We start from the raw sequence: 24,074 nt of genomic DNA, 5'->3' as shown, positions 1-24,074 counted from the left end.
CACTAAGCATGTAAGCACAGGCATCTTTTTGATATAATGGTTTATTTTCCTTTAAGTAGATACCCAATAGTGGAATTGCCAGATCAAATTACAGTTCTATTTTTAGTTATTTGATAAGTCTCCATACTGTTTTCCATAGAGGCTGTACTAATTTACATGCCCACCAATAGTGTATAAGCATTCCCTTTTCCCTGCATCCACACCATCTGTTGGTTTTTTACTTTTTAATAATAGCCATTCTGATCAGTATAAGATGGCATCTCAGTGTCTTTATGTGGTGTGTTTTCTCTCATCATCTCTCTCCATAACCTCAAACTCCTGAGCTCAAGCAATCCTCTTGTTTCAGCCTCCCATTGACCACTGTCTGGGACTACACGTGTATGCCATCATGCCTTGCTCTTTTTTTTTTTTTTTTTAATAGATATAAGTAAGATCTTACTATATTGCCCAGGCTGGTCTCAAACTCCTGACGTCAAGCAATTATTTTGTGTTGGCATCCCAAAGCACTGAGATTACATGAGCTACCTCCCTAAAAGAGGGAAAGTGAGCCAGAAGTTCTGGGCCCAGCCCATGATCTGAATCGGGGCGAATATCCCCGCCTCCTGACCTCAATTTTCCTAAGCTAGAAAGGACCTTTCGACCCTCCGACTTGTGCCCGTAGTAAAGCGGCGGCCCTAAGACGCCGCGGGGGTCTTTGTGCGCACTTACATGGAGTCAGCTGTGCTTGGTGAGTTCCCACACCCGGTAGATGTGAGGAAAAAACTGCCTTACTCAGAAGGCGTCGTCCCTTGCGTCCGCCGGAGACTCTGGGCCCACGACAGGGACAGGGGCATTTTCTGCGGGCCCGGGCGGCGAAGGCGGGACTTCCGCTTCTTGGCGTGACGTCATCTCCGTGAGCCGGGTTGGCGCTGAAACAGTGTGGGGCTTGGACCGCTGGGTGGGCGCGCCCAGAGGCCTGAGTAGGGAAGGGTAATGAGGCTGTTACGCCCCTTCTCCGCGTCTTGGCGGGAGCCTGACCCCCCACTTGTTCCCTAACGGGGTGTTCCGCCGGCTCCAGCCGGGGCCTAGGCCTCCACAGCCGCCCTCCGTCTCCTCAGCCCCGACGCTGCGCCCGCTTTGTGCGCATTTTTCTCTGGGGAAACTGAGGCTCTGAGTGCGAAAGTCAGCCGAGGTCGCCCCACCCAGGACAGAGAAGGGTTGGGGTCGACTGAGCCGCGGCATTCCCGGGCCCCGCTAGGGCTGCAGGGTCCCAGGATGGCAGCCTCGGCGCAGGTGAGTGGACGAGGTTTCGGCCTTGCTGCTGCTCTGCTACTTCTGGAGGCCTCCTGGGCAGGCGGAAGCCAAGACAGCCACGGGATTTTTCTTTGTCGCCGTCGTTTATTTAAGAGAAGTGGCCGTAGCTTGTCACTTCTTTTATCCGCAGTCCTGCAACAGTGTTGGCCTCCGACAGGTGCTCAGTCCTTGGTAGAAGTATGAATGATGCTTCCTTCCAGGTCTCTAATCACACTTCCCCTAAATCCAGCCTCCTCTGCTGCCTGCCAGCCCCTACCCCATCCACCTGGCCAACCACCCCTGACCTTGTCTCTCCATTTTTCCCTGGTCCTTTGCTGTTCAGAGTCACCAACCTGACCGTGCAGTCCTCTTCCATTTTCCAGCCTTTCTCTTTGCACTTCCCTTTACCTCGAACACTGCCCCTATAACTTCGCAGGGCCTTCCTCTCACATCCTTCTGGCCTCTGTCCAAATGTCACCTATTTGGAGGTGCCTTTTTTGGCAATTCCGGTTGAAGTGGCGCGTTACACACTTGCCCAGAGTCTGGCATTTTTGTATAGGGAATCTGACGATATTTAAAAAGCTTGCTGTTTGAGTTTGTCTAGGATATTATGTGAACAAAGAGAAAAGAAATAATTGCAAAGAGTGACAGCTGATCATCAAGAGTCCAATCATCAAGGCTAATTGGCAGGCATTATTTAACCCTCAGCTCATTTAATCCTGAACTCCTTAGAATTAGGTTCTCTTGTCATCACTGTTTTACACAAGAGCAGCTTGAGGCTCACACAGGTTCAATTACCTGCCTTACATCACTGTAGTTCTTAAGTATCAGAAACGAACAACTGGTATGTCTACCGTCACAGCCTGTGTTTTTACCCTCTTCTTTGCCCGCAATGGTTAGGGAGGCCTGGGATGATACCTAAAGTAAACTTTGCAAGGTGAGCAGGCCTCCTTCTAGCAGGTGGTCTTGGGTAATGGGAGTCATGGCATTTCATACTAGTGGAACTGTGTGGACTAAAAAAGAAAAAAAATGGTATATTGGTGGTTTAAGGGGACCCGTGTGGCTTCCGCAGTGGTTTCCTGAGTGGTTTTCTCCTATACTCTTGGGACACAAGATTTTGTGGTCTTTTGCTAGATGTGCCTTCCTCCTTAGCCAGGACAGACATCATAGCCAGTCAGGGGCCCATGTTCTGACTCTTGTTCCTTGCTCCTGAAGTAACCTGACCTCAGGGATACTTGCTGGTAGGACTCAAACAGGAAAAGGTAGTGATAGCTTGTTGTGGATTCTTCCTGTGAGAATGGGCATCTGTGAGGCCCAGAAGTAGTCTCCAAGGAAGCAGATGCAGGTCCAGGCCCTGCCACTTTTGAGGCAGGTGCCACCACCTCAGGTGACTCTTCTGTGAGGTAGGTGATTATGACTATGCTGCTCTGCCCATGTCCATGAAAATATTTTCAAGTGGCTAACGCCAGCACAGTGGCATGTGTCTGTAGTTCCAGCTTGGGAGGCTAAGGCAGGAGGACCATGAGTTCAAACCCAGCCTGGGCAAAATAGACCCTGTCTCAAAAAAAAAAAAAAAAAAAACCTGAAAATATTTTCAGAATGCCTCAAATGGATGTATTTCAATGTTTCCCATCCTCATTAACTGTGCATTAACTTTGCTAATGAAGGAGTGTCAGGTTGCATGATGAGCATATAGACCATAGGGCCCTGGGTTCAAATTCTGTTTCTTCTGATAAGACATGTGACTTTGGGTAGACTAGTAGAGGTCCTGGACCTCAAGTCTCTGAGTGTGACGTGGAGATGATGTTGGTGAACTCAGGGGCTGTGGCCCTTTGCCTTAATGTTTCCTTTACAGCTTTTCTTCAGCTCTTTTGACTATTCTTGGTGAAGTGGAAAACCCTGCTGTATTGACCTGGACATCAAAGCTCAGATAAATGAAATGAGATTTCCAAGGTCACTTAGCAGGCTTGTGTTGATTTCAGGAATTTGGTTTTAAACCTCAGGAGTCTGGCTCCTGAGCTGGGGACTTTTAGTCACTTGACCATGGCATGTAAAACCATTAGCATGAGGCAGGCTCACAGGCAGGATCAGTAAGACTCAGGTGCTGTTGTTATTACTGCTACTGGTGTTATTGTTTGTTATTATTCTTTCCCATTCCTCTGATGTCCCAGCACACTGACTGTCTGTGCCTCTCACTCCACTTAGGATTGTCCCAACCTTATTTCTGTGTCAAGTGTCTTCCTGCGTAGCTTCTCTCTCTTCACTGCTGTAATTTTTTTTTTTTTTTTTTTTTTGAGACGGAGTCTCGCTCTGTCACCCAGGCTGGAGTGCAGTGGCACAATCTTGGCTCACTGCAAGCTCTCCCTTACGGGTTCACGCCGTTCTCCTGCCTCAGCCTCCTGAGTAGCTGGGACTACAGGTGCCCGCCACTACGCCCAGCTAATTTTTTTTGTATTTTTAGTAGAGACGGGGTTTCACCATGTTAGCCAGGATGATCTCGATCTCCTGACCTCGTAATCTGCCCGTCTCAGCCTCCCAAAGTGCTGGGATTACAGGCGTGAGCCACTGCGCCTGGCCGACACTGCTGTAATTTATCCAAGGCAGTGTCCACATTCCCCTTATGCCTGGCACAGATCATGGCCCTCTGGAGATGCTTGGTGATTGGATTCTTGCGTCACTGTGCATCTTTTGCAGTGCTGGAGTGACAAGTTCTAATTGTATTCCACAGTTCCAAGGAAAACACTACTATCTCTGTTTAATTTTCCAGGTGTCTGTGACCTTTGAGGATGTGGCTGTGACATTCACCCAGGAGGAGTGGGGACAGTTGGATGCAGCCCAGAGAACCTTGTATCAGGAGGTGATGCTGGAGACCTATGGGCTTCTCATGTCTCTGGGTAAGGCCCCTTCTGATCCAGTCCTCACTTAGGATTGAGTTCTCCTACTCATATTCCCCTCTCTCCTCCACAGCCTACTTGTTCTGAGGCTTCTGGCACCACACAGGGGTGTTCAGCATTTGCTCTGAGTGTAGCACTTGGGAGACCAGGGTCTGGTGTCCAGGAGTCCACTCCCATCTCCACTGCTTATGATCCTTGTGTTCCTGGGCAAGTTAATGAATCCCTCTGTGCCTCAATTTTTCTCATGAATAAAAAGGGCCAGGCCAGGCACAGTGGCTCACTCCTGTAATCCCAGCACTTTGGGAGGCCACGGCGGATAAATCAGGAGGTCAGGAGTTTGAGACCACCCTGGGCAACATGGTGAAACCCCGTCTCTACTAAAAGTACAAAAAATTAGCCGGGTGTGGTGGCGGGTGCCTGTAATCCCAGCTACTCGGGAGGCTGAGGCAGGAGAATCACTTGAACCCGGGAGGCGGAGGCTGCAGTGAGCCGAGATCGCATCACTGCACTCCAGCCCCGGCGACAGTGTGAGAGAGACTCCATCTGAAAAAAAGGGGGGGGGGGGGGCAATATAGTATTTATTTCATAGGGCTAGTGTGAGGGCAAATGGTTCAGTACAGTGTGTTGTGGTAGGTGGGTGCAGGTTAGCAGTTGTGACCCCTGTTGCTGTCAGTGTTGTTACTGCTCTCTAAATTATTATCCTCATAATCAGCAGGATCACACTTGGACTCAGCATTTTTTGGAACAACTTTGTATAGTTCTGTGGTTAAATTGGCCAGATGCTTTTGATGACTCAACTCAGGTATCCATTTTAGCTTGGCCATTCGCCATTTCCCAGATTTTGGCAATCAGTTTCTCTGCCTGAACCTCGATTTCTTCATCTATAATGTGGTCCTGATTGCAGTACATTCTTAATGTGCATCCTGTGAAGAAATCCTAAAATTGAATTTTTCATGCTGGGCCCATAGGAGTAGCAATGTAATGCTTTGCTTAGAATGTAAAAAAAAGCCTTAGATCAGTGAAGAAACTTACCTTTCTCCTGAATGGAGATTCATTATCTCAAATATGTTATTTCTTTTCTAAACTAATGCCTAAATTTAATTCAGTGTTTATAAAATACAATGCATTTAAATTGCTTGGCATATTTGCTAGGTTATAGTTACATTGTATAAATATCAGTTATTGACTTACTATTAGGAGTAAAGTTCTATGGCAGGGTGGCATATTGATTAACAACTTGGATTCGAGAGCCACAGCAGGAAAGTCTCTCCAAGAAGTGACATTTGAGCTGAGACCCAAAGAGTGAGTTAATTAGAAGGAACAGGAGAGAGGAACAAGTAGTATCCTAAGTAGGCAGGCCGGCGTGTGCAAAGGCCCTGAGGTGGTGGTGAGCATGATCCTGAAAAAGCTGAAGGAAGGTCTGATTCACCTTTTCCACTTCACTGTCATTGAACTCAGTGCCAGGCACATAGCAAAAATGAGTGAACATTTGCTTAGAGATGATTGATGAATCCCACCTTGTGTTTTTGTGGGTCCTACTGCCTTGCCATTAACTTCTCTATAGAGTACTTATGTATTTTACCCCCTTATATGTTGAAAAGTTTTGGGCTATATGTGCAGATCAGCTCATACAGTATTAACCCTGAAGGAAATATATTATCTCACAGAATAAGCTTAGTGGTAAGGCTGGCTTCTGGGTTGGTGGGTGTCAAGCCAGTTGTCTTTCTTTGCTCCCACTTTCTTTTTTATTTTTTGGAGACAGGGTCTCACTCTGTAACCCAGGCTGGAGTGCAGCGATGCGATCTCAGCTCATTGCAACCTCGGCCTTCTGGGCTCAAGTAATCCTCCTACCTCAGTCTGCTAAGTAGCTGAGACCACAGGTGCATGACACCACGTGCAGCTAATTTTTGCATTTTTAGTAGAGATGGGGTTTCACCATGTTGCCCAGGCTGGTCTCAGACTCCTAAAGTGTTGAGATTACAAGCGTGAGCCCCTGTGCCCAGCCTCTTTGCTCTCTTCTCTTGGTAAGGTTTTTAGGCAGGTTCCCTCACAGAATTCCCAGGATGCTGCATGGCAGCAGGAGTGGCAGCCTCCCTCATTTAGCCCTTCCTGGAATGAAGGCTTTCTCTCTCTTTGGAGTGGCTGGTATAGGTCACCTGCCTACCTCAGAGTACAGATGATCAGGGTTGCCATTTGCAAGATGATGGAGACCAGGGCTTTTCTACCTGCCATGGGGACTAATTATAAAATCCCTTCAGAAAATTTGTCTGAACAGGGTTGAGATTTTTGTAGGATGGAGATTAAAAGTAATTGGTACTGTCACACAGCCAGCACTACTGCTTACAGTCTTTGGGGCCTAATGAAGATGGTTTTTTGTTGTTGTTGTTGTTTTTTTTTTTTTTTTTGAAACGGAGTTTCGCTCTTGTTGCCCAGGCTGGAGTGCAGTGGCGTGATCTCAGCTCACTGCAACCTCCGCCTCCCTGGTTCACCCTCCCGAGTAGCTGGGATTACAGGCGCCCGCCACCACACCTGGCTAATTTTTTGTATTTTTAGTAGAGATGGGGTTTCACCATGTTGGGCAAGCTGATCTTGAACTCCTGACCTCAGGTGATCCACCTGCCTTGGCCTGCCAAAGTGCTGGGATTACAAGCATGACCCACTGTGCCCAGCCAGTTGGGGTTTTTGTAGTTGTTTTATGGTCACAGTTTAACATTTTCTTTGCTTAGCTGAGAATAGCTTCATTCCATGGTCTTCCCCATCCTGAAGTCCCAGAACAGATTGAGAGGTTTCTTTCTTCTAACCTAACTCCCTGTGTCCTCTTTCGTTCTCCATGCACAGGCTGTCCTTTGTTCGAACCAGAGCTGATCTACCAGTTGGATTGCAGAGAGGAGCTATGGATTGTTAAGAAAGACCTCTCTTGGCCGGGCGCGGTGGCTCAAGCCTGTAATCCCAGCACTTTGGGAGGCCGAGACGGGCGGATCACGAGGTCAGGAGATCGAGACCATCCTGGCTAACACGGTGAAACCCCGTCTCTACTAAGAAATACAAAAAACTAGCCAGGCGAGGTGGCGGGCACCTGTAGTCCCAGCTACTCGGGAGGCTGAGGCCGGAGAATGGCGTGAACCCGGGAGGCGGAGCTTGCAGTGAGCTGAGATCCGGCCACTGCACTCCAGCCTGGGCTACAGAGCGAGACTCCGTCTCAAAAAAAAAAAAAAAAAAAGAAAGACCTCTCACAAAGCTCCTATCCAGGTAGGAGCCAGCAGCTGGGAAGGTGGGGATCATGGCAGCTTGCACATGGAAAAGTGAACACTGCCTCTGAATTTTGCGGGCAGTCTTATTGTGGTCTCTCTGGGTGCTTGGGATCCATGGAGCCTCTTTTTTTTGTTTTTTTTTTTCCTCAGACAGGGTCTCACTCTCTCACTCAGGCTGGAGTACGGTGGTGTGATCATAGCTCATGGCAGCCTCAACCTCCTGGGCTCAAGGGATTCTGCCACCTCAGCCTCCCGGGTAGCTGAGACTATAGGCATGTGCACCATGCCTGGCTGAGTATTTAAAATTTTTTATTGAGATGGTCTTGTTATGTTGCTGAGGCAGGTCTCAAACACCTGGGCTCAAGCTCTCCTGCCTCAGCCTTCGAAAATGCTGAGCCACCAAGCCTGGCCTCTTACATCTTAAATTTTTTTTTTTTTTTTTTTTTTTTTTTTTGGAGACGGAGTCTCGCTCTATCACCCAGGCTGGAGTGCAGTGGCCGGATCTCGGCTCACTGCAAGCTCCGCCTCCCGGGTTTACGCCATTCTCCTGCCTCAGCCTCCCGAGTAGCCGGGACTACAGGCGCCCGCCACCTCGCCCGGCTAGTTTTTTGTATTTTTTAGTAGAGACGGGGTTTCACCGTGTTAGCCAGGATGGTCTCGATCTCCTGACCTCGTGATCCGCCCGTCTCGGCCTCCCAAAGTGCTGGGATTACAGGCTTGAGCCACCGCGCCCGGCCACATCTTAAATTTAAGTACTTCCAAGTTAGGTCCCAGATGTATATACTTCACTAACCTATAATAAAAAATTATGACTAACATGTATTTATTTTTTACTCAGTGCCTTGCTCTCTGCCAGACATAGTATATGTAGTGTTTCACTTCATCTTCACTATAGTCCTATAAGGCAGACTCTATTTTTGGCCCAATTTTTTTTTTTCCCCTGAGATGGAGTCTCTCACTGTTGCCCTGGCAGGAGTACAATGGCACGATCTCAGCTCGCTACAACCTCCGTCTCCCGGGTTCAAGTGGTTCTCCTACCTCAGCCTCCCGGGTAGCTGGGATTACAGGCATGTGCCACCATGCCCGGCTAATTTTGTATTTTTAGTAGAGACGGGGTTTCTCCATTTTGGTCAGACTGTTCTCAAACTCCTGACCTTAGGTGATCCACCTGCCTCAGCCTCCCAAAGTGCTGGGATTACAGGCATGAACCACTGTCCCTGGCCTTTGTTTCTTCTATAATGCCATCTCTAATAAGCCTTTTTGTGTATTGTATTCCTTCCAGGTGACAACACAAAACCCAAGACCACAGAGCCTACCTTTTTCCACCTGGCCTTGCCTGAGGAAGTCTTACTCCAGGAACGACTGACACAGGGAGTCTCAAAGGACTCCCATTTAGGGCAAGCCAAGGATCAAGATGGGCCATCTGAAATGCAAGAAGTCCACTCGAAAGTAGGGATAGACTCCCAGGGGGAGAAGCTCCTGGAGAAAATGAGTTCTGAACGTGATGGTTTGGGGTCAGATGATGGTATATGTACAAGGATTACACAAAAACAAGTTTCAACAGAAGATGATCTCTATGAATGGGATTCACATGGACCAGTTACAGATTCCTTGATTCGTGAAGAGAAAAATTCCTATAAATGTGAGGAATGCGGGAAAGTGTTTAAAAAGAATTCCCTCCTTGTTCAACATGAACGGATTCACTCTCGAGTGAAGCCCTATGAATGCACAGAGTGTGGGAAAACCTTTAGCAAGAGCACTCATCTTCTTCAGCACCACATCATCCACACCGGGGAGAAGCCCTATAAGTGCATGGAGTGTGGAAAGGCTTTTAACCGCAGGTCACACCTCACACGGCACCAGCGGATTCACAGTGGAGAGAAGCCTTACAAGTGCAGTGAATGCGGAAAGGCCTTCACCCACCGTTCCACTTTCGTCTTGCATAACAGGAGCCACACTGGAGAAAAACCCTTTGTGTGCAAAGAGTGTGGCAAAGCCTTTCGAGATAGGCCAGGTTTCATTCGACACTACATCATCCACACGGGAGAGAAGCCCTACGAGTGCATTGAGTGTGGGAAGGCCTTCAACCGCCGGTCATACCTCACGTGGCACCAGCAGATTCACACTGGAGTGAAACCCTTCGAATGCAACGAGTGTGGAAAAGCCTTTTGTGAGAGTGCAGACCTCATTCAGCACCACATCATCCACACCGGGGAGAAGCCGTATAAGTGCATGGAGTGTGGGAAGGCCTTCAACCGCCGGTCACACCTCAAGCAGCACCAGCGGATTCACACTGGGGAGAAGCCTTATGAATGCAGTGAATGTGGAAAGGCCTTCACCCACTACTCCACTTTTGTCTTGCATAAAAGGACTCACACTGGAGAAAAACCCTATGAATGCAAAGAATGTGGAAAAGCCTTTAGTGATAGGGCAGACCTCATTCGACACTTCAGCATCCACACTGGAGAGAAACCCTATGAGTGCGTGGAGTGTGGGAAAGCCTTCAACCGCAGCTCACACCTTACGAGGCACCAACAGATTCACACTGGAGAGAAACCCTATGAATGCATCCAGTGTGGGAAGGCCTTTTGCCGGAGTGCAAACCTTATTCGACACGCCATCATTCACACTGGAGAGAAGCCGTATGAATGCAGTGAGTGTGGAAAGGCTTTTAATCGCAGCTCCTCCCTCACACATCATCAACGGATTCATACTGGGAGAAACCCTACCATGGTGACAGATGTGGGAAGACCTTTTATGACTGCACAGACTTCAGTCAACATCCACGAACTTTTATTAGGGAAAGAGTTTTTGAATATCACCACTGAAGAAAATCTGTGGTGAAAGGAACATCTTACCATCTGGCCATTCATAATGAAGAGAAACTTCATAAGCATCCTGTCTTTGAGAAAACCTGTCATAGATTATCATTTGTCATCTGAACAATCATGTTAGAAATTGAAGCAGCCTGGGGTCTTATTCTCCATCTGAGAATTCACCCATGAGAGAGACCCAGTGGTTACTATGCACTTAGGAAAACCTTCAGCCACATCTTTCTTCTTAATTTACAGTGACATATTATCTCAGGGATATTTAAACAAAGGAGAAGGAGATATAGGGAAGAGGAATAAAACACAGCTTCTTTTAGACTTGTCTGACAAGCCTATGGCAATTTGTCATCCCTTTTTTATTTTATTTGGGAGAGGGAAATGTTTCAGAAACAAAAAATCTCATCCCCTTTATTTTTCCTCTGTGTACGTTCACTGCTGCCCAGTGTCTGAACAGTGAGACGAACGAGGGTTTGAAAACATTTGGTGAAAGCTTGCCTAGTCCTGCAACATTCTTCACTCTTGAGGTGTAGGAGCATACATCTTTATAAAAAATATGGAGGCTTGAGTTATGAAACACTTTTATAAGGAGATAAGGAAGTACATATGTTTGGACACATTGTCCACTTCAGATGCTTGTTTAAAAAAACTGTTTCACCAGATGTCTTTACCCAATACACACACTGTTTCTTGATGTGGGTTTACTTTTTTTTTTTTTTTTAAAGTTTTCCTGGGATAGGGATGATAGTGTAATTGTTCGTGCACAGAGTAATCCTGGGCATCTTAGTTTTTTTCCTATGATTGTGGTTTCTCAGCTTCTTTACCTCTCCTTTGAGAGAGTTAGGTCCACCTCAGTTTTCTAAAGGTCAGATTAAGGCCCCCAGAAAATACAGTATGTAGCTGAATTCATTTAAAAGATCGTGATAATCTCAGAAAAACAAACACATAGAAGGAATGTCATTTTTAATCTTTTTAAACAGTGTGTGAAAATTCTCTTTAACTGGAATTTTAACACATAAGCCAGCATGCATATATGTAGATATGTGTGACTTTCACAGTTGTCACCATGGACTTAGGCTTGATTAAAATGATATACATTTAGAGCATTTTGGAATTCCTTTTTGATAACATTTTTAAGACTACATTTTGAGCCACATGTGATAGTATTACCTCATATTAAAAATGTATATTGTACAGTAGTAAAAATAATCATGTATTCACTTTGAACTCCTCAAAGCCTTATTTATTTATTTACTTACTTGGTTTAGGAGCAGAAGTTTAATAGGCAAAAGAAAGAGAAAGGAGGCCGGGCGTGGTGGCTCACGCCTGTAATCCCAGCACTTTGGGAGGCCGAGGCAGGCGGATCACGAGGTCAGGAGATTGAAATCATCCTGGCTAACTCGGTGAAACCCTGTCTCTACTAAAAATACAAAAAATTAGCCGGGCGCGGTGGCGGGGCCGGCTGCTCTGGAGGCTGAGGCATGAGAACGGGGTGAACCTGGGAGGCGAAGCTTGCAGTGAGCCGAGATCATGCCACTCACTCCAGCCTAGGGGACAAAGCGAGACGCTGTCTCAAAAAAAAAAAAAAAAGGAGACTAGCTCTCTGCTATGAGAGAGAGGGGTGTCCTAGTGGGACTTCCCTCTTCAGAGCCTTTTCTTTTTTTTTTTTTTTTTTTTTTTTTTTGAGACAGAGTTTTGCTCTTGTTACTCAGGCTGGAGTGCAATGGCACAATCTTGGCTCACTGCAACCTCTGCCTCCTGGGTTCAAGCAATTCTCCTGCCTCAGCTTCCCCGAGTAGCTGGGATTACAGGCATGTGCCACCACGCCCGGCTAATTTTTTATTTTTAGTAGAGATGGGGTTTCTCCGTTTTGGTCAGGCTGGTCTCAAACTCCTGACAGGTAATCGCGTGCCTTGGCCTCCCAAAGTGCTGGGATTACAGGCGTGAGGCACTGCGCGCAGCCCTCAGAGTCTTTTAATGACCACATGCATAGTTTTCTGTTATAGGCAAAACCATTTTGTATTGCATTAATTCATGTCATTATTTTGAAGACCTCTCTTGGTCCTTTTTTTTTTTTTCTTTTTGAGACAGAGTCTCGCTCTGTCGCCCAGGCTGGAGTGCAGTGGCCGGATCTCAGCTCACTGCAAGCTCCGCCTCCCGGGTTCCCACCATTCTCCTGCCTCAGCCTCCGAGTAGCTGGGACTACAGGCGCCGCAACCGCGCCCGGCTAATTTTTTGTATTTTTAGTAGAGACGGGGTTTCACCGTGGTCTCGATCTCCTGACCTTGTGATCCGCCCGCCTCGACCTCCCAAAGTGCTGGGATTACAGGCGTGAGCCACCGCACCTGGCCGGTCCTTTTTTTTTTTAATTGAGATGGAGTCTCGCTCTGTTGTCCAGGCTGGAGTGCAGTGGCGAGATCTCAGCTCGCTGCAGCCTTTGCCTTCTGGGTTCAAGTGATTCTCCTGCCTCAGCCTCCCAAGTAGCTGGGACTACGGGTGCGTGCCACCACACCCAGCTAATTTTTGTATTTTTAGTAGAGATGGGATTTCACCATGTTGGCCAGGATGGTCTCCATCTCTTGACCTTGTGATCTGCCTGCCTCAGCCTTCGAAAGTATTGGGATTATAGGCGTGGGCCACTGCGCCCGGCCCTCCTTGTCCTTTTTATGTCATGTCTAAGAACTCCACACCAGGTTTTAGGTCCTTAATATTTTCTATCGTATTTCCTCTTACAAATCTTATCTTCTACATTTGAATCTGATCCATGTTAATGTTCGTATTACAGTATGAACCGTAGTTGAGTGTCTTTTGTTGTTGCCCATGAATTTTTTTAAGCTCCGTTTGTTGAAAAGACTATTCTGTGTCTATTGAACAGCTTTTACATGGTAGCAAAAAGTTATTTAAGTATATTCATATTGGTATATTTCTGGGTTCTCTATGTTATGCCACTAGTCTTTGAGCCTAAACCTATGCCAGTACCACTCTATTTTGATTACTGTTGCTAGCTAGTAAATTTTAAAATAGGGTAAACTTATTCCTCACTCTTTGTTCTTTTTAAAAATTGATTTGGCCGGGCACGGTGGCTCAAGCCTGTAATCCCAGCACTTTGGGAGGCCGAGACGGGCGGATCACGAGGTCAGGAGATCGAGACCATCCTGGCGAACACGGTGAAACCCCGTCTCTACTAAAAAATACAAAAAAACTAGCCGGGCGAGGTGGCGGGCGCCTGTAGTCCCAGCTACTCGGGAGGCTGAGGCAGGAGAATGGCGTGAACCCGGGAGGTGGAGCTTGCAGTGAGCTGAGATCCGGCCAGTGCACTCCAGCCTGGGCGACAGAGCCAGACTCCATCTCAAAAAAAAAAAAAAAAAATTGATTTGAGGCCGGGCGCGGTGACTCATGCCTGTAATCCCAACACTTTCGGAGGCCGAGGTGGGCAGATCACGTGAGGTCATAAGTTCAAGACCAGCCTGGCCAACATGGTGAAACCTCATCTCTTAAAAAATTACAAAACCTAGCCAGGCAAGGTGGCAGGTGCTTGTAATCCCAGCTGCTTGGGAGGCTGAGGCAGAAGAATTGTTTGAACCCGGGAGGCGGAGGTTGCATTGAGCCGAGATGGTGCCACTGCGCTCCAGCCTGGGTGACAGAACAAGACTCTGTCTCAAAAAATAAATAATAAAAATAAAAAATAAAAATTGATTTGGCTTTCATATCAGTTTTTTCCTTTGGCTTTGCATATATATTGCATGTTTGTCTCTATGAAATATGTTGCTGGGATTTTGATATAAATTACCTTAAATCTAAAGATCATTTTGGTGGGAATTGACATCTTGTTGAGTCTTGCAGTTCATGAATATGGCACGTCCCTCTGTTTATTGAGGTTCTTCTTGATTTATTTCATAAGCGTTTGTAATGTTCCAGCTTATAGATTATGAACACATTTTACAAATCTAGACAGTTTCTTAGGGGGCCATTATATGTTGTATTGAGTTTTATTTTTATTTTTTATTTTTTTGAGATGGGTCTCGCTCTGTCGCCCAGGCTGGAGTGCAGTGGCACAATCTCGGCTCACTGCAAGCTCCGCCTCCCGGGTTCACGCCATTCTCCTGCCTCAGCCTCCCATGTAGCTGGGACTATAGGCACCCGCCACCACGCCCGGCTCATTTTTTGTATTTTTAGTAGAGACGGGGTTTCACCGTGTTAGCCAGGATGGTCTCGATCTCCTGACCCCGTAATCCGCCCGTCTCAGCCTCCCAAAGTGCTGGGATTACAGGCGTGAGCCACCGCGCCCAGCCTGTATTGAGTTTTAAATTTCAGTTTGCACTTGGTACTTGCAAATTATAGAGAAATATATAAATTATAATTTTTGTATGTATACTGTGACTTTGCTGAAGTCAGTAGTTCTAGCAATATTTTTTGATAGCTTTCTTAGGATTTTCTTTCTTATAAATATTAATGTTATTAGCAAACATCTTATTTCTTATTTCTCTTTTTTTGAGACTCTTGCTCTGTCACCTAAGCTGGAGTACAGTGGTGCCATCTTGGCTCACTGCAACCTCTGCTTCTCGGGTTCAAGCACTTTTTACCCTCAGCCTCTTGAGTAGCTGGGATTACCGGCACACTCCACTATACCCAACTAATTTTTGTATATTTTGTAGAGATGAGGTTTCACCATGTTGCCAGACTGGTCTCAAACTCCTGAGCTCAAGTGAGTCTCCTGCCTCAGCCTCCCAAAGTGCTGGAATTATAGGCATGAGCCACCACTCCTGGCCCAAACATCTTACTTCACCTTCCCAATCTATATTACTTTTATTTCCTTTTCTTGTGTTTATTGCACTAACTGGAACTTCCAGTGTGATTTTGAATAGAAGTGGTGAAAGAGGACGTACTTGCCTTTTTCTTGATGTTTGGGAGAAAGCATTCTGTGTAGATCGTGAAGTATGATACCTGTAGACTTTTATGTACGTGTTCTTTAGAAAGTCTCCCTTCTGAGTTGCTGAGGGCTTTTATTGTGAATGGGCATTTAATTTGCCAAATGGTTTTCCCCCTTCAATTGATATGATCATGTAATTTTTCTTCTTTAGCCTGTTAGGATGGATTGCTTTAACTGATTTTAGAAATTTTTGTTGTTTTTTTTTTTTTTTTTTTTTTTTTTTTTTTGAGACGGAGTCTTGCTCTGTCACCCGGGCTGGAGTGCGGTGGCCGGATCTCAGCTCACTGCAAGCTCCTCCTCCCGGGTTTACGCCATTCTCCTGCCTCAGCCTCCCGAGTACCTGGGACTACAGGCGCCCGCCACCTCGCCCGGCTAGTTTTTTGTATTGTTTTAGTAGAGACGGGGTTTCACCTTGTTAGCCAGGATGGTCTCGATCTCCTGACCTCGTGATCCGCCCGTCTCGGCCTCCCAAAGTGCTGGGATTACAGGCTTGAGCCACCGCGCCCGGCCTTTGTTGTTTTTTTAAGACCAAGTCTCACTCTTTCACCAAGGCTGGAGTGCAGTGATATAATCTCAGCTCACTGCAACCTCCGCCTCCCAGGTTCAAGTAATTCTCTTGCCTCAGCCTCCCGAGTAGCTGAAACTATAGGCGTACACCACCATGCCCAGCTAATTTTTGTATTTTTAGTAGAGGTGGGGTTTCACCATGTTGGCCAGGCTAGTCTCGAACTCCCAACCTCAAGGGATCCGCCCACCTCAGCCTCCCAAAGTACTGGAATTACAGGCGTGAGCCACCGTGCCCAGCCGATTTTTGAATGTAGGCCAGCCTTGCACTCCTGGAATAAACCCCATCAGGTCATAGATTATAATTTTTTTCTTTTTTTTTTTTTTGAGATGAAGTCTCCCTCTGTCAACCAGGCTGGAGTACAGTGGCACAATCTCAGCTCGCTGCAACCTCCGCTTCCCAGGTTCAAGCGATTCTCCTGCTTCAGCCTCCCAAATAGCTTGGACTGCAGTCACGTGCCACCACGCCTGGCTAATTGGAATATGATTTCTTTTAATTACAACATTCCATTTGCTAGTATTTTACTGAGAAATTTTGTATCTGAAATCATGAGTATTCCATCTGGCCAAATAATGTGGCTGGAATTTCCCCAAAAGTGGCAGAGGGGTTCCCACAAGGGACTGTTTCAAAAAGTCCTGAGATAAGACCTGTTGGAATTCCAAAGAAAGGAGCATAAAACACCAGGGTAATCAGTTCAAATCATTTCTTGGAGGAACTTTCATATGGGGTTGGGGGGCTGCAGTGTGTCCTTGTGTTGGACAGCAAACAAACAAAAAGCTCTACTTGCGTATGTCTGCGATGAGAAGTTTGGGTTATAAAGAGTATTTGAGGGTGTAAGGAACTTGGCTCAGATGCAGGGCCAGTTTCTACATGCTTAGCAACATGTTGGATCGCTCAGTATTTCGGGCAACAATGTAACTTTGTCAGTGCCTGGGCATTCCATTCCCTAGCTTACATTTAAGCCTGCAGGGAAGACACACAATTGGTCTGGGGTCACAGAGCTGTCGAGGCACCTTGCATTTTCTAGGTCAGGACACAGAAAACAGGGGAGTTGGGGACCACGACAATGAGCAATACTGGTCAGTAGTTTTATTTATCTGATTTTGGTGTTTGGACTAATACTGGCCTCCCAAAATAAATTGAGAAGTTTTCTTCCAGTGCCACCCCGGTTTTATTTGCATGACATTTGGTAGAATTGGTGTCATTTCTTTTAAGTATTTGATAGAATTTTTCGGTGAAACCATTTAAGTCTGGAGGTTTCTCTTGTGGAAGATTTGAATTACATAGTCAGTCAACTTAATAGGTACTCCAAGTATTTCATATGGGGTGGGTTTTGATAGACTATTCTTTTTGAGAAATTGTTTCATTTAATCTAAGTTTTCTAATTTAAATTTGTGGAGTTATTTATTTGAAGCATTCCCTTATTATTCCCTTCATGACAGAAGGTTCTGTAGTTGTATCCTTTGTTTTATTCCTAATAGTGGTTATGTGTCTTCTTTCTTTATCGTTGTTCATCTTAGATGTTTATAAATTTTATTGACTATTTCAAAGAACCAGTTTTCTGTGTCATTGATTTTCTATGTGTTCTGTCTTTGATTTCTATTCTGATCATCATTATTTTCTTTTTCTGCTTGTTTTGGTTGTTTATTGCTGTTTGTAGTTTCTTGAGGTGGGAGCTTAGATTATCATTACTTTATTCTAATGTAAGCATGTAGTTTTATAAGCTAAACTCAGCACTGTTTGATCTCCATCTTACATTTTCCTATATTGTAATTATATTTTCATTCAGCTTAACTATTTCTTGATTCCATTTAAGGAATTATCTGTGATACATGGGTTATTTAAAGTGTGCTCTTTCAGCCAGGCGCGGTGGCTCATGCCTGTAACCCTAGCACTTTGGGAGGCTGAGGCAGGCAGATCACGAGGTCAAGAGACGGAGACCATCCTGGCCAACATGGTGAAACCCCATCTCTACTAAAAATACAAAAATTAGCTGGGCGTGCTGGTATGCTTCTGTAATCCCAGCTACTCGGAAGGCTGAGACAGAAGAATCGCTTGAACCCGGGAGGTGGAGGGTGCAGTGAGCTGAGATCGCACCACTGCACTCCAGCCGGGCGACAGAGCAAGATTCCGTCTCAAAAAAAGAAAAGAAAAGAAAAAGAAAAAGAAAAAAAGAAGTGTGCTCTTTCATTCCCAAGTATTTAAAATATTCCTGTTATCATTTTGTTATTTTTAGTTTCACATTTGGCCTGAGAACAAGCTCATTTAATTTGAAAACATTTGTATTTGTTGAAGTTTGTTTTGGGCCCATAAACAAGAAACCCATAAACAACATGCTTATTGAGTATTCCGCAGGTACTTGTAAAAAGGATGTATATTCTGGTGTTGTTTGGTAAAATATTCTGTGTTTATGGATCCTGTTGATTAATGATGTTATTCAGACTTTCTATATTTTCCTTATTTTTTGTCTAATATTTTGCTAAAAGAAGAATGCTAAAAGAAGTCTCCAACTATAATTGTGGAATTTTTAATTTGTCCTTTCAGTTCTATCACTTTTTCCTTCATATATTTGAATGTTCTCTTGTTCGGTGCATATGCATTTATGATTATTATATATTCTTCATGTATTGACCCTCTTATCATTATGAAACTTTCTTCTTTGACCATTTTGATTTTCTGAGCTCTGAAGTATATTTTCTCTTATACTAATACAAGATATAACTGCTGCATTGTTAAAAGTTAACGTTTGAGGCCCAGCGCGGTGGCTTACATCTGTAATCCCAGCACTTTGGGAGGCCGAGGCGGGCGGATCACTAGGTCAGGAGATCGAGACCATCCTGGCTAACATGGTGAAACCCCGTCTCTACTAAAAATACAAAAAATTAGCCGGGCGTGGTGGCAGGTGCCTGTAGTCCCAGCTACTCAGGAGGCTGAGGCAGGAGAATGGCATGAACTCGGGAGGTGGAGCTTGCAGTGAGCCAAGATGGTGCCACTGTACTCCAGCCTGGGTGACAGAGCAAAGACCCCATCTCAAAAAAAAAGAAAAGAAAAAGTTAATGTTTGCATGGCTTATCTTTGTCCATTTCTTTTATTTTCAACCTGCCTACATCATTATATTTGCAGTAAATTTTATGTAGACAATATATAGTTGGGTCTTGCTCTTTTTCTTTTCACTTTGAAAATCTCTCTTACTTGGTATATTAAACCATTTATCTTTAAAGTGGCTATTGATACATGTTGCGCTAAATCTATCATTTTTTTCCTTTGTTTTTCTTTTTTTTTTTTTTTTTCTTGAGACAGAGTCTTGCTCTGTTGCCCAGGCTCCAGTACAGTGGTGTGATCTTGGCTCACTGCAACCTCCACTTCCTGGGTTCAAGCAATTCTCCTGCCTCAGCCTCCTGAGTAGCTGGGATGACAGGCATGTGCCACCACGCCTGGCTAATTTTTGTATTTTTTAGTAGAGATGGGTTTCGCCATGTTGGCTAGGCAGGTCTTGAACTCTTGACCTCAGGTGATCCGCCCACCTCGGCCTCCCAAAGTGCTGGGTTTACAGGCGTAGGCCACCACGCCTGGCCTCTTTTTCCTTTTTTTTTTTTTTTTTTTTTTTTTTCTGTTTTGGTTTGGTTTGATTTTGGGCATATTTTATTTTCTTGCCTTTTTCTGGATACCTGTACAATTTTAAGAATTCAGTTTTGATTTGTCTGTAGTGTTTTTTAAATTCCTAATTTAACAGCAAGCTCATCTTTAATATAGTGGGGTGTTTTTTTAGTGTATTTCTTGGTATAATTATTTTAGTGGTTACTTTATGTATTAAATGCTTTTATGTAACTTAGTCACAATCTGCTGGTTGTCAACATTACAGCAATTTGAGTGATTTGTAGAAATGTTACTTTTATTAGATGTCCTTATACTCTTTTTTTTTTTTTTTTTTTTTTTTTTGAGATGGAGTCTCGTTCTGTCACCGGCTGGAGCACAGTGGTGCAATCTCAGCTCACTGCAACTTCCACCTCCCAGATTCAAGAGATTCTCCTGCCTCAGCCTCCCAGTAACTGGGACTACAGGTGCTTGCCACTACACCCAGCTAATTTTTGTATTTTTAGTAGAAATGGGGTTTCACCATGTTGGCCAGGATGATCTTGATCTCCTGAGCTCATGATCTGCCCACCTCGGCCTCCCAAAGTGCTGGCATTACAGGCGTGAGCCACTGCGCCCGGCCCCATTATTCTTTTAATACAATTGTCTTAAGCGTTTGCCCTCCACGTGCTGTGCACCATATTGAATGATGTTATAATTTCTGCTTCTGTTGTCAAACCTATTTATTTGAAATCTCTAGTCCTATGTCATAATGTCAAACTTTGTTGAAAGGACAAGAATAGTCTCTTGGCCTGTATTTCGTACCCTTTCCATTGTTCTTCCATCTTGAAGCCTCCTTCTACCATTTTCTTTGCGTGTAGAGAACTTCCTGTAGCCATTCTTTTAGAACAAGTCTACTTGTGACAAATATTCTTTTTTTATTTTATCTGAGAATATCTTTATTTATTGATTCTTGAAGGAAATTTTTTGTGTGGTATAGGATTCATGGTTGACAAGTCTTTTCTTTTGGAAAACTTGAAAAACATTGCAGCAATTCCTGTGGCCTCTGGTTTTAAATGAGAAATCTGCTTCCATTTGAACTGTTGTTCTCCTTTACTAATGTGTCATTTCTTTCTAGCTGCTTTTAAAATGTTTGTCTTTAGTCTTCAGAAATGCGATTATGATGTGCCCTGGTGTGGAATTTTTTTGTGTTTATCCTGTTTCGTGATTGTTCAGGTTTTCAAGGCTTTAGGTGTATGCCTTCTGCCAAATTTGGGAAATGTTTGGCCTTTATTTCTTCAAATATTTTTATGCCCACTCCCTTCCCGCTTTTTGCAACTCAGAAAAACTGAGTGGGGTCTTTATTTTAATTGTTCCAAATGTTAGGTCTCTATTTTAACTGTTCCAAATGTCCTTGAAGCTCTCTTCTTTTAAGTTTTGTGCTCTTGATCTGTCTTTGGAGAGGGCTGCAGGGAGTGGAGTGCTAACAACTCTCACTACTTGCCTTGAGATGAGGTATCCTGGAAGTGAAAGTCTAATGCCAACCGGCATTGCCTTGCACTGCTTCCTCCTGCCTTGCTACTGGGTGGGGGTGGGAGTTTGACTCTGCTGCTGTGCAAAGGGAGGGAGCATGTAGGCTCTTTTAATCAGGTTGTTTAAAAGTGGGCCAAAGGGGAGGTGGAGCTTTTAAACTGGCAACAGTCAAATGTCACATATAAAAAATGGAGTCAGATTGGCCGGGCGCGGTGGCTCAAGCCTGTAATCCCAGCACTTTGGGAGGCCGAGACGGGCGGATCACGAGGTCAGGAGATCGAGACCATCCTGGCTAACACAGTGAAACCCCGTCTCTACTAAAAATACAAGAAAATTAGCCGGGCGCAGTGGCGGGCGCCTGTAGTCCCAGCTACTCGGGAGGCTGAGGCAGGAGAATGGCGTAAACCCGGGAGGCGGAGCTTGCAGTGAGCCGAGATCGCGCCACTGCACTCCAGCCTGGGGCACAGAGCAAGACTCCGTCTCAAAAAAAAAAAAAAAAAAAAAATGGAGTCAGAGGCCAGGCACGGTGGCTCACACCTGTAATCCCAGCACTTTGGGAGACCAAGGAGGAAGGACTGCTTCAGGCCAGGAGTTCAAGACAGGCACGGTGGCTCACGTCTGTAATCCCAGCACTTTGGGAGGCCGAGACGAGCAGATCACGAGGTCAGGAGATCGAGACCATCCTGGCTAACATGGTGAAACCTCGTCTCTACTAAAAGTACAAAAAAAAAAATTAGCCGGGCGTGGTGGCAGGCACCTGTAGTCCCAGCTACTCAGGAGGCTGAGGCAGGAGAATGATGTAAACCCAGGAGGTGGAGCTTGCAGTGAGTTGAGATCATGCCACTGCACTCCAGCCTGGGTGACAGAGCTAGACTCCGTCTCAAAAAAAAAAAAAAAAAAGCTTGGCCAATGTAGCAAAACTCTGTCTCTACTAAAATACAAAAACTTAGCTGGTCATGGTGGTGCGTGCCTGTAGTCCCGGCTACTCGGGAGGCTGAGGCACAAGAATCGCTTAAACCCGGAGGCGGAGGCTGCAGTGAGCCGAGAATGTGCCACTGCACTCCAGCGTGGGCGACACAGTGAGACTCTGTCTTTAAAAAAAGAAAAAAAAAAATGGAATCAGACTCTTGTACTTTTGGTTGGCTGAAAAATAGGGAAAAAAAACCTCAGCCTTATTTATAGACGGATTATCCTGATGTTTGGAGTAAGCTGCGAATAGACTGATACATGACATCCTGCCTTGAGTGGTTGTAATGTAGAGAGACCCTCTCCGTGGCCTGAAGTTGGACCAGTACAAGTGGGCATTACCTTTGTGTTGGGAGAAGTGCCCTGAAGTAAAGATATATGTGTATTTTTGTGGGAAATGGCTTATCTCCTTGTTCGGAAGCATCGCAGATCAGTGACAAGTATATATAGAACAAGGGCACGAAATTACTGGAGCGGGCAAAGCGAATGGATATTTATGTCCCATGTCAGAACCTATAAAAAGAAACCCACTGCAGAAGAGGGGAGGGGAACCTACTAGTTAAGGTTAACCAGGCTCAGTCCTCAGCCATCCCAATCCTTGCACTCTAGGGATATAAACATAGTCACCAAGGTGTTAGGGATGGAGGGTTTGTGTTTGTATTTTTTTTTTTTTTTTTTTTTGAGACAGAGTCTTGCTCTGTCACCAGGCTGTAGTGCAGTGGCACGATCTCACTCACTGCAACCTGGGATTACAGGTGTGAGTCACCGTGCCTGGCCACTAATAAAGTTTTATTGTGCCCGCTCTTCCATCTCACTGCCTCATTTTCACTCCTGTGCATCCTGAGTGCATATCTCGATAAACTCCCTGTACTCCATTAATCATCTCACAGTTTACTGCCATAGAATATCAAAAGTAAGAAATTATTTCTATTAATGAACACCCAATTTTCACACTTTCCTCTCTCTCTTCTGTAGATTGTCACTTCATACTCATTTTCTGAAATATCTTCTCCCTCTTTTTGCCCCATTCTGTGGCACTCACCATGCAAAGCTCTAAACCTAGGTTGGACATTAGTCCGACATTTTCTGAGGTGACCCAGGCTGTTTGGAAGTTCTGGGAAAAACCTTCACCCTACAGACCTCTCAGACCTCTTCCCATCCCTCAGTGAACTAAAATCTCTGGAGGATCCAGTTTCTCAGATGCCCAGTATTTTCTAGCCTTGTCATTGCCAGTTTTGGGGGGAAACCATTCATCCACACCGATTAAAGGAATGTCAGATGAGGTTTTCTGTTAGTCTTCCTAAATTGTGGCAGCCAGTGTCTCCCCATGAGTTCCGTGCAAACCCCACATGGCTCTGTACACCTTTCTCTTTGCAAAATTAATATTTTCAGTATATAAAATTATATGTCAGATGTATGGTTGTCTTTCCTAAATCTGTACCCCCTTCCCTATGTTTTCATTTACTATAAAGGAAGTTCAAATTTTGTATTATTTTCTTGCATGTTTTCTTTATATATCATTCTTTTTTTTTTTTTTGGACAGGTCTAGGGGAATATCTAAGGTGTAGTCTTGAATTATCTCTAAGTTTAAATATTCTATTAATTTTTTGCCTTATTTATTTATTTATTTATTTATTTATTTATTTTATTTTATTTTTTTTTTGAGACAGAGTCTTGCTGTAGAGCCCAGACTGGAGTGCAGTGGCCAGATCTCAGCTCACTGCAAGCTCCGCCTCCCGGGTTGACTCCATTCTCCTGCCTCAGCCTCCCGAGTAGCTGGGACTACAGGCGCTCACCTCCACGCCCAGCTAATTTTTTGTATTTTTAGTAGAGATGGGGTTTCACCATATTAGCCAGGATGCTCTCGATCTCCTGACCTCGTGATCCACCCGCCTCGGCCTCCCAAAGTGCTGGGATTACACGCATGAGCCACCGCGCCCAGCCAAGTTAAAGAGATTTTTGATGGTCCTGGCTATCTGTTCTCAGTTTTGTTCATATTCTGTTTGTGCTAAAACGTGCTACAATTGGTGTCTGTTACGTTATATGGATTTATCAGGCCAAATGTGTTCATCGTGATGTGTGAATCCAACAGAACTGTACCAATGTTACGGCTGCCTTTTTGATATTATTACTGAGATAATGAATATTAAAGCAGACTGGTCTGTTTAGAGATTTAACCCTTTATTCTCATTATACTAAAATTGTTTTATGTAATTTGAATTCATGTTTAAAATGATAAAGTATGTTTTCCTGCTGATGTTT

At 45.0% G+C, this 24,074-nt stretch overlaps 1 protein-coding gene across 2 annotated transcripts; it reads left to right on the top strand.

The window, feature by feature from the left end:
* Positions 1-902: 902 nt before the first annotated feature.
* ZNF543 (zinc finger protein 543) lies at positions 903-24,069 on the top strand. 2 transcript variants are annotated; one of them, XM_073015861.1, is made up of 4 exons: positions 903-1,272; positions 4,040-4,166; positions 7,005-7,091; positions 8,700-24,069. In XM_073015861.1, the coding sequence occupies exons 1-4, from the start codon at positions 1,255-1,257 to the stop codon at positions 10,259-10,261; spliced, it is 1,794 nt and encodes a 597-aa protein (XP_072871962.1). In that variant the 5' UTR covers positions 903-1,254; the 3' UTR covers positions 10,262-24,069. The 2 variants fall into 2 exon arrangements, with proteins under 2 accessions (XP_072871962.1, XP_072871960.1); XM_073015859.1 differs by lacking the exon at positions 7,005-7,091.
* Positions 24,070-24,074: the final 5 nt, after the last annotated feature.

This window comes from Chlorocebus sabaeus, chromosome 6 (genome assembly GCF_047675955.1).
Source record: "Chlorocebus sabaeus isolate Y175 chromosome 6, mChlSab1.0.hap1, whole genome shotgun sequence".
NCBI lineage: Eukaryota > Metazoa > Chordata > Mammalia > Primates > Cercopithecidae > Chlorocebus > Chlorocebus sabaeus.
The sequence above is the reverse complement of the archived record's forward strand: the minus strand, read 5'-3'. Positions and strand labels throughout refer to the sequence as shown.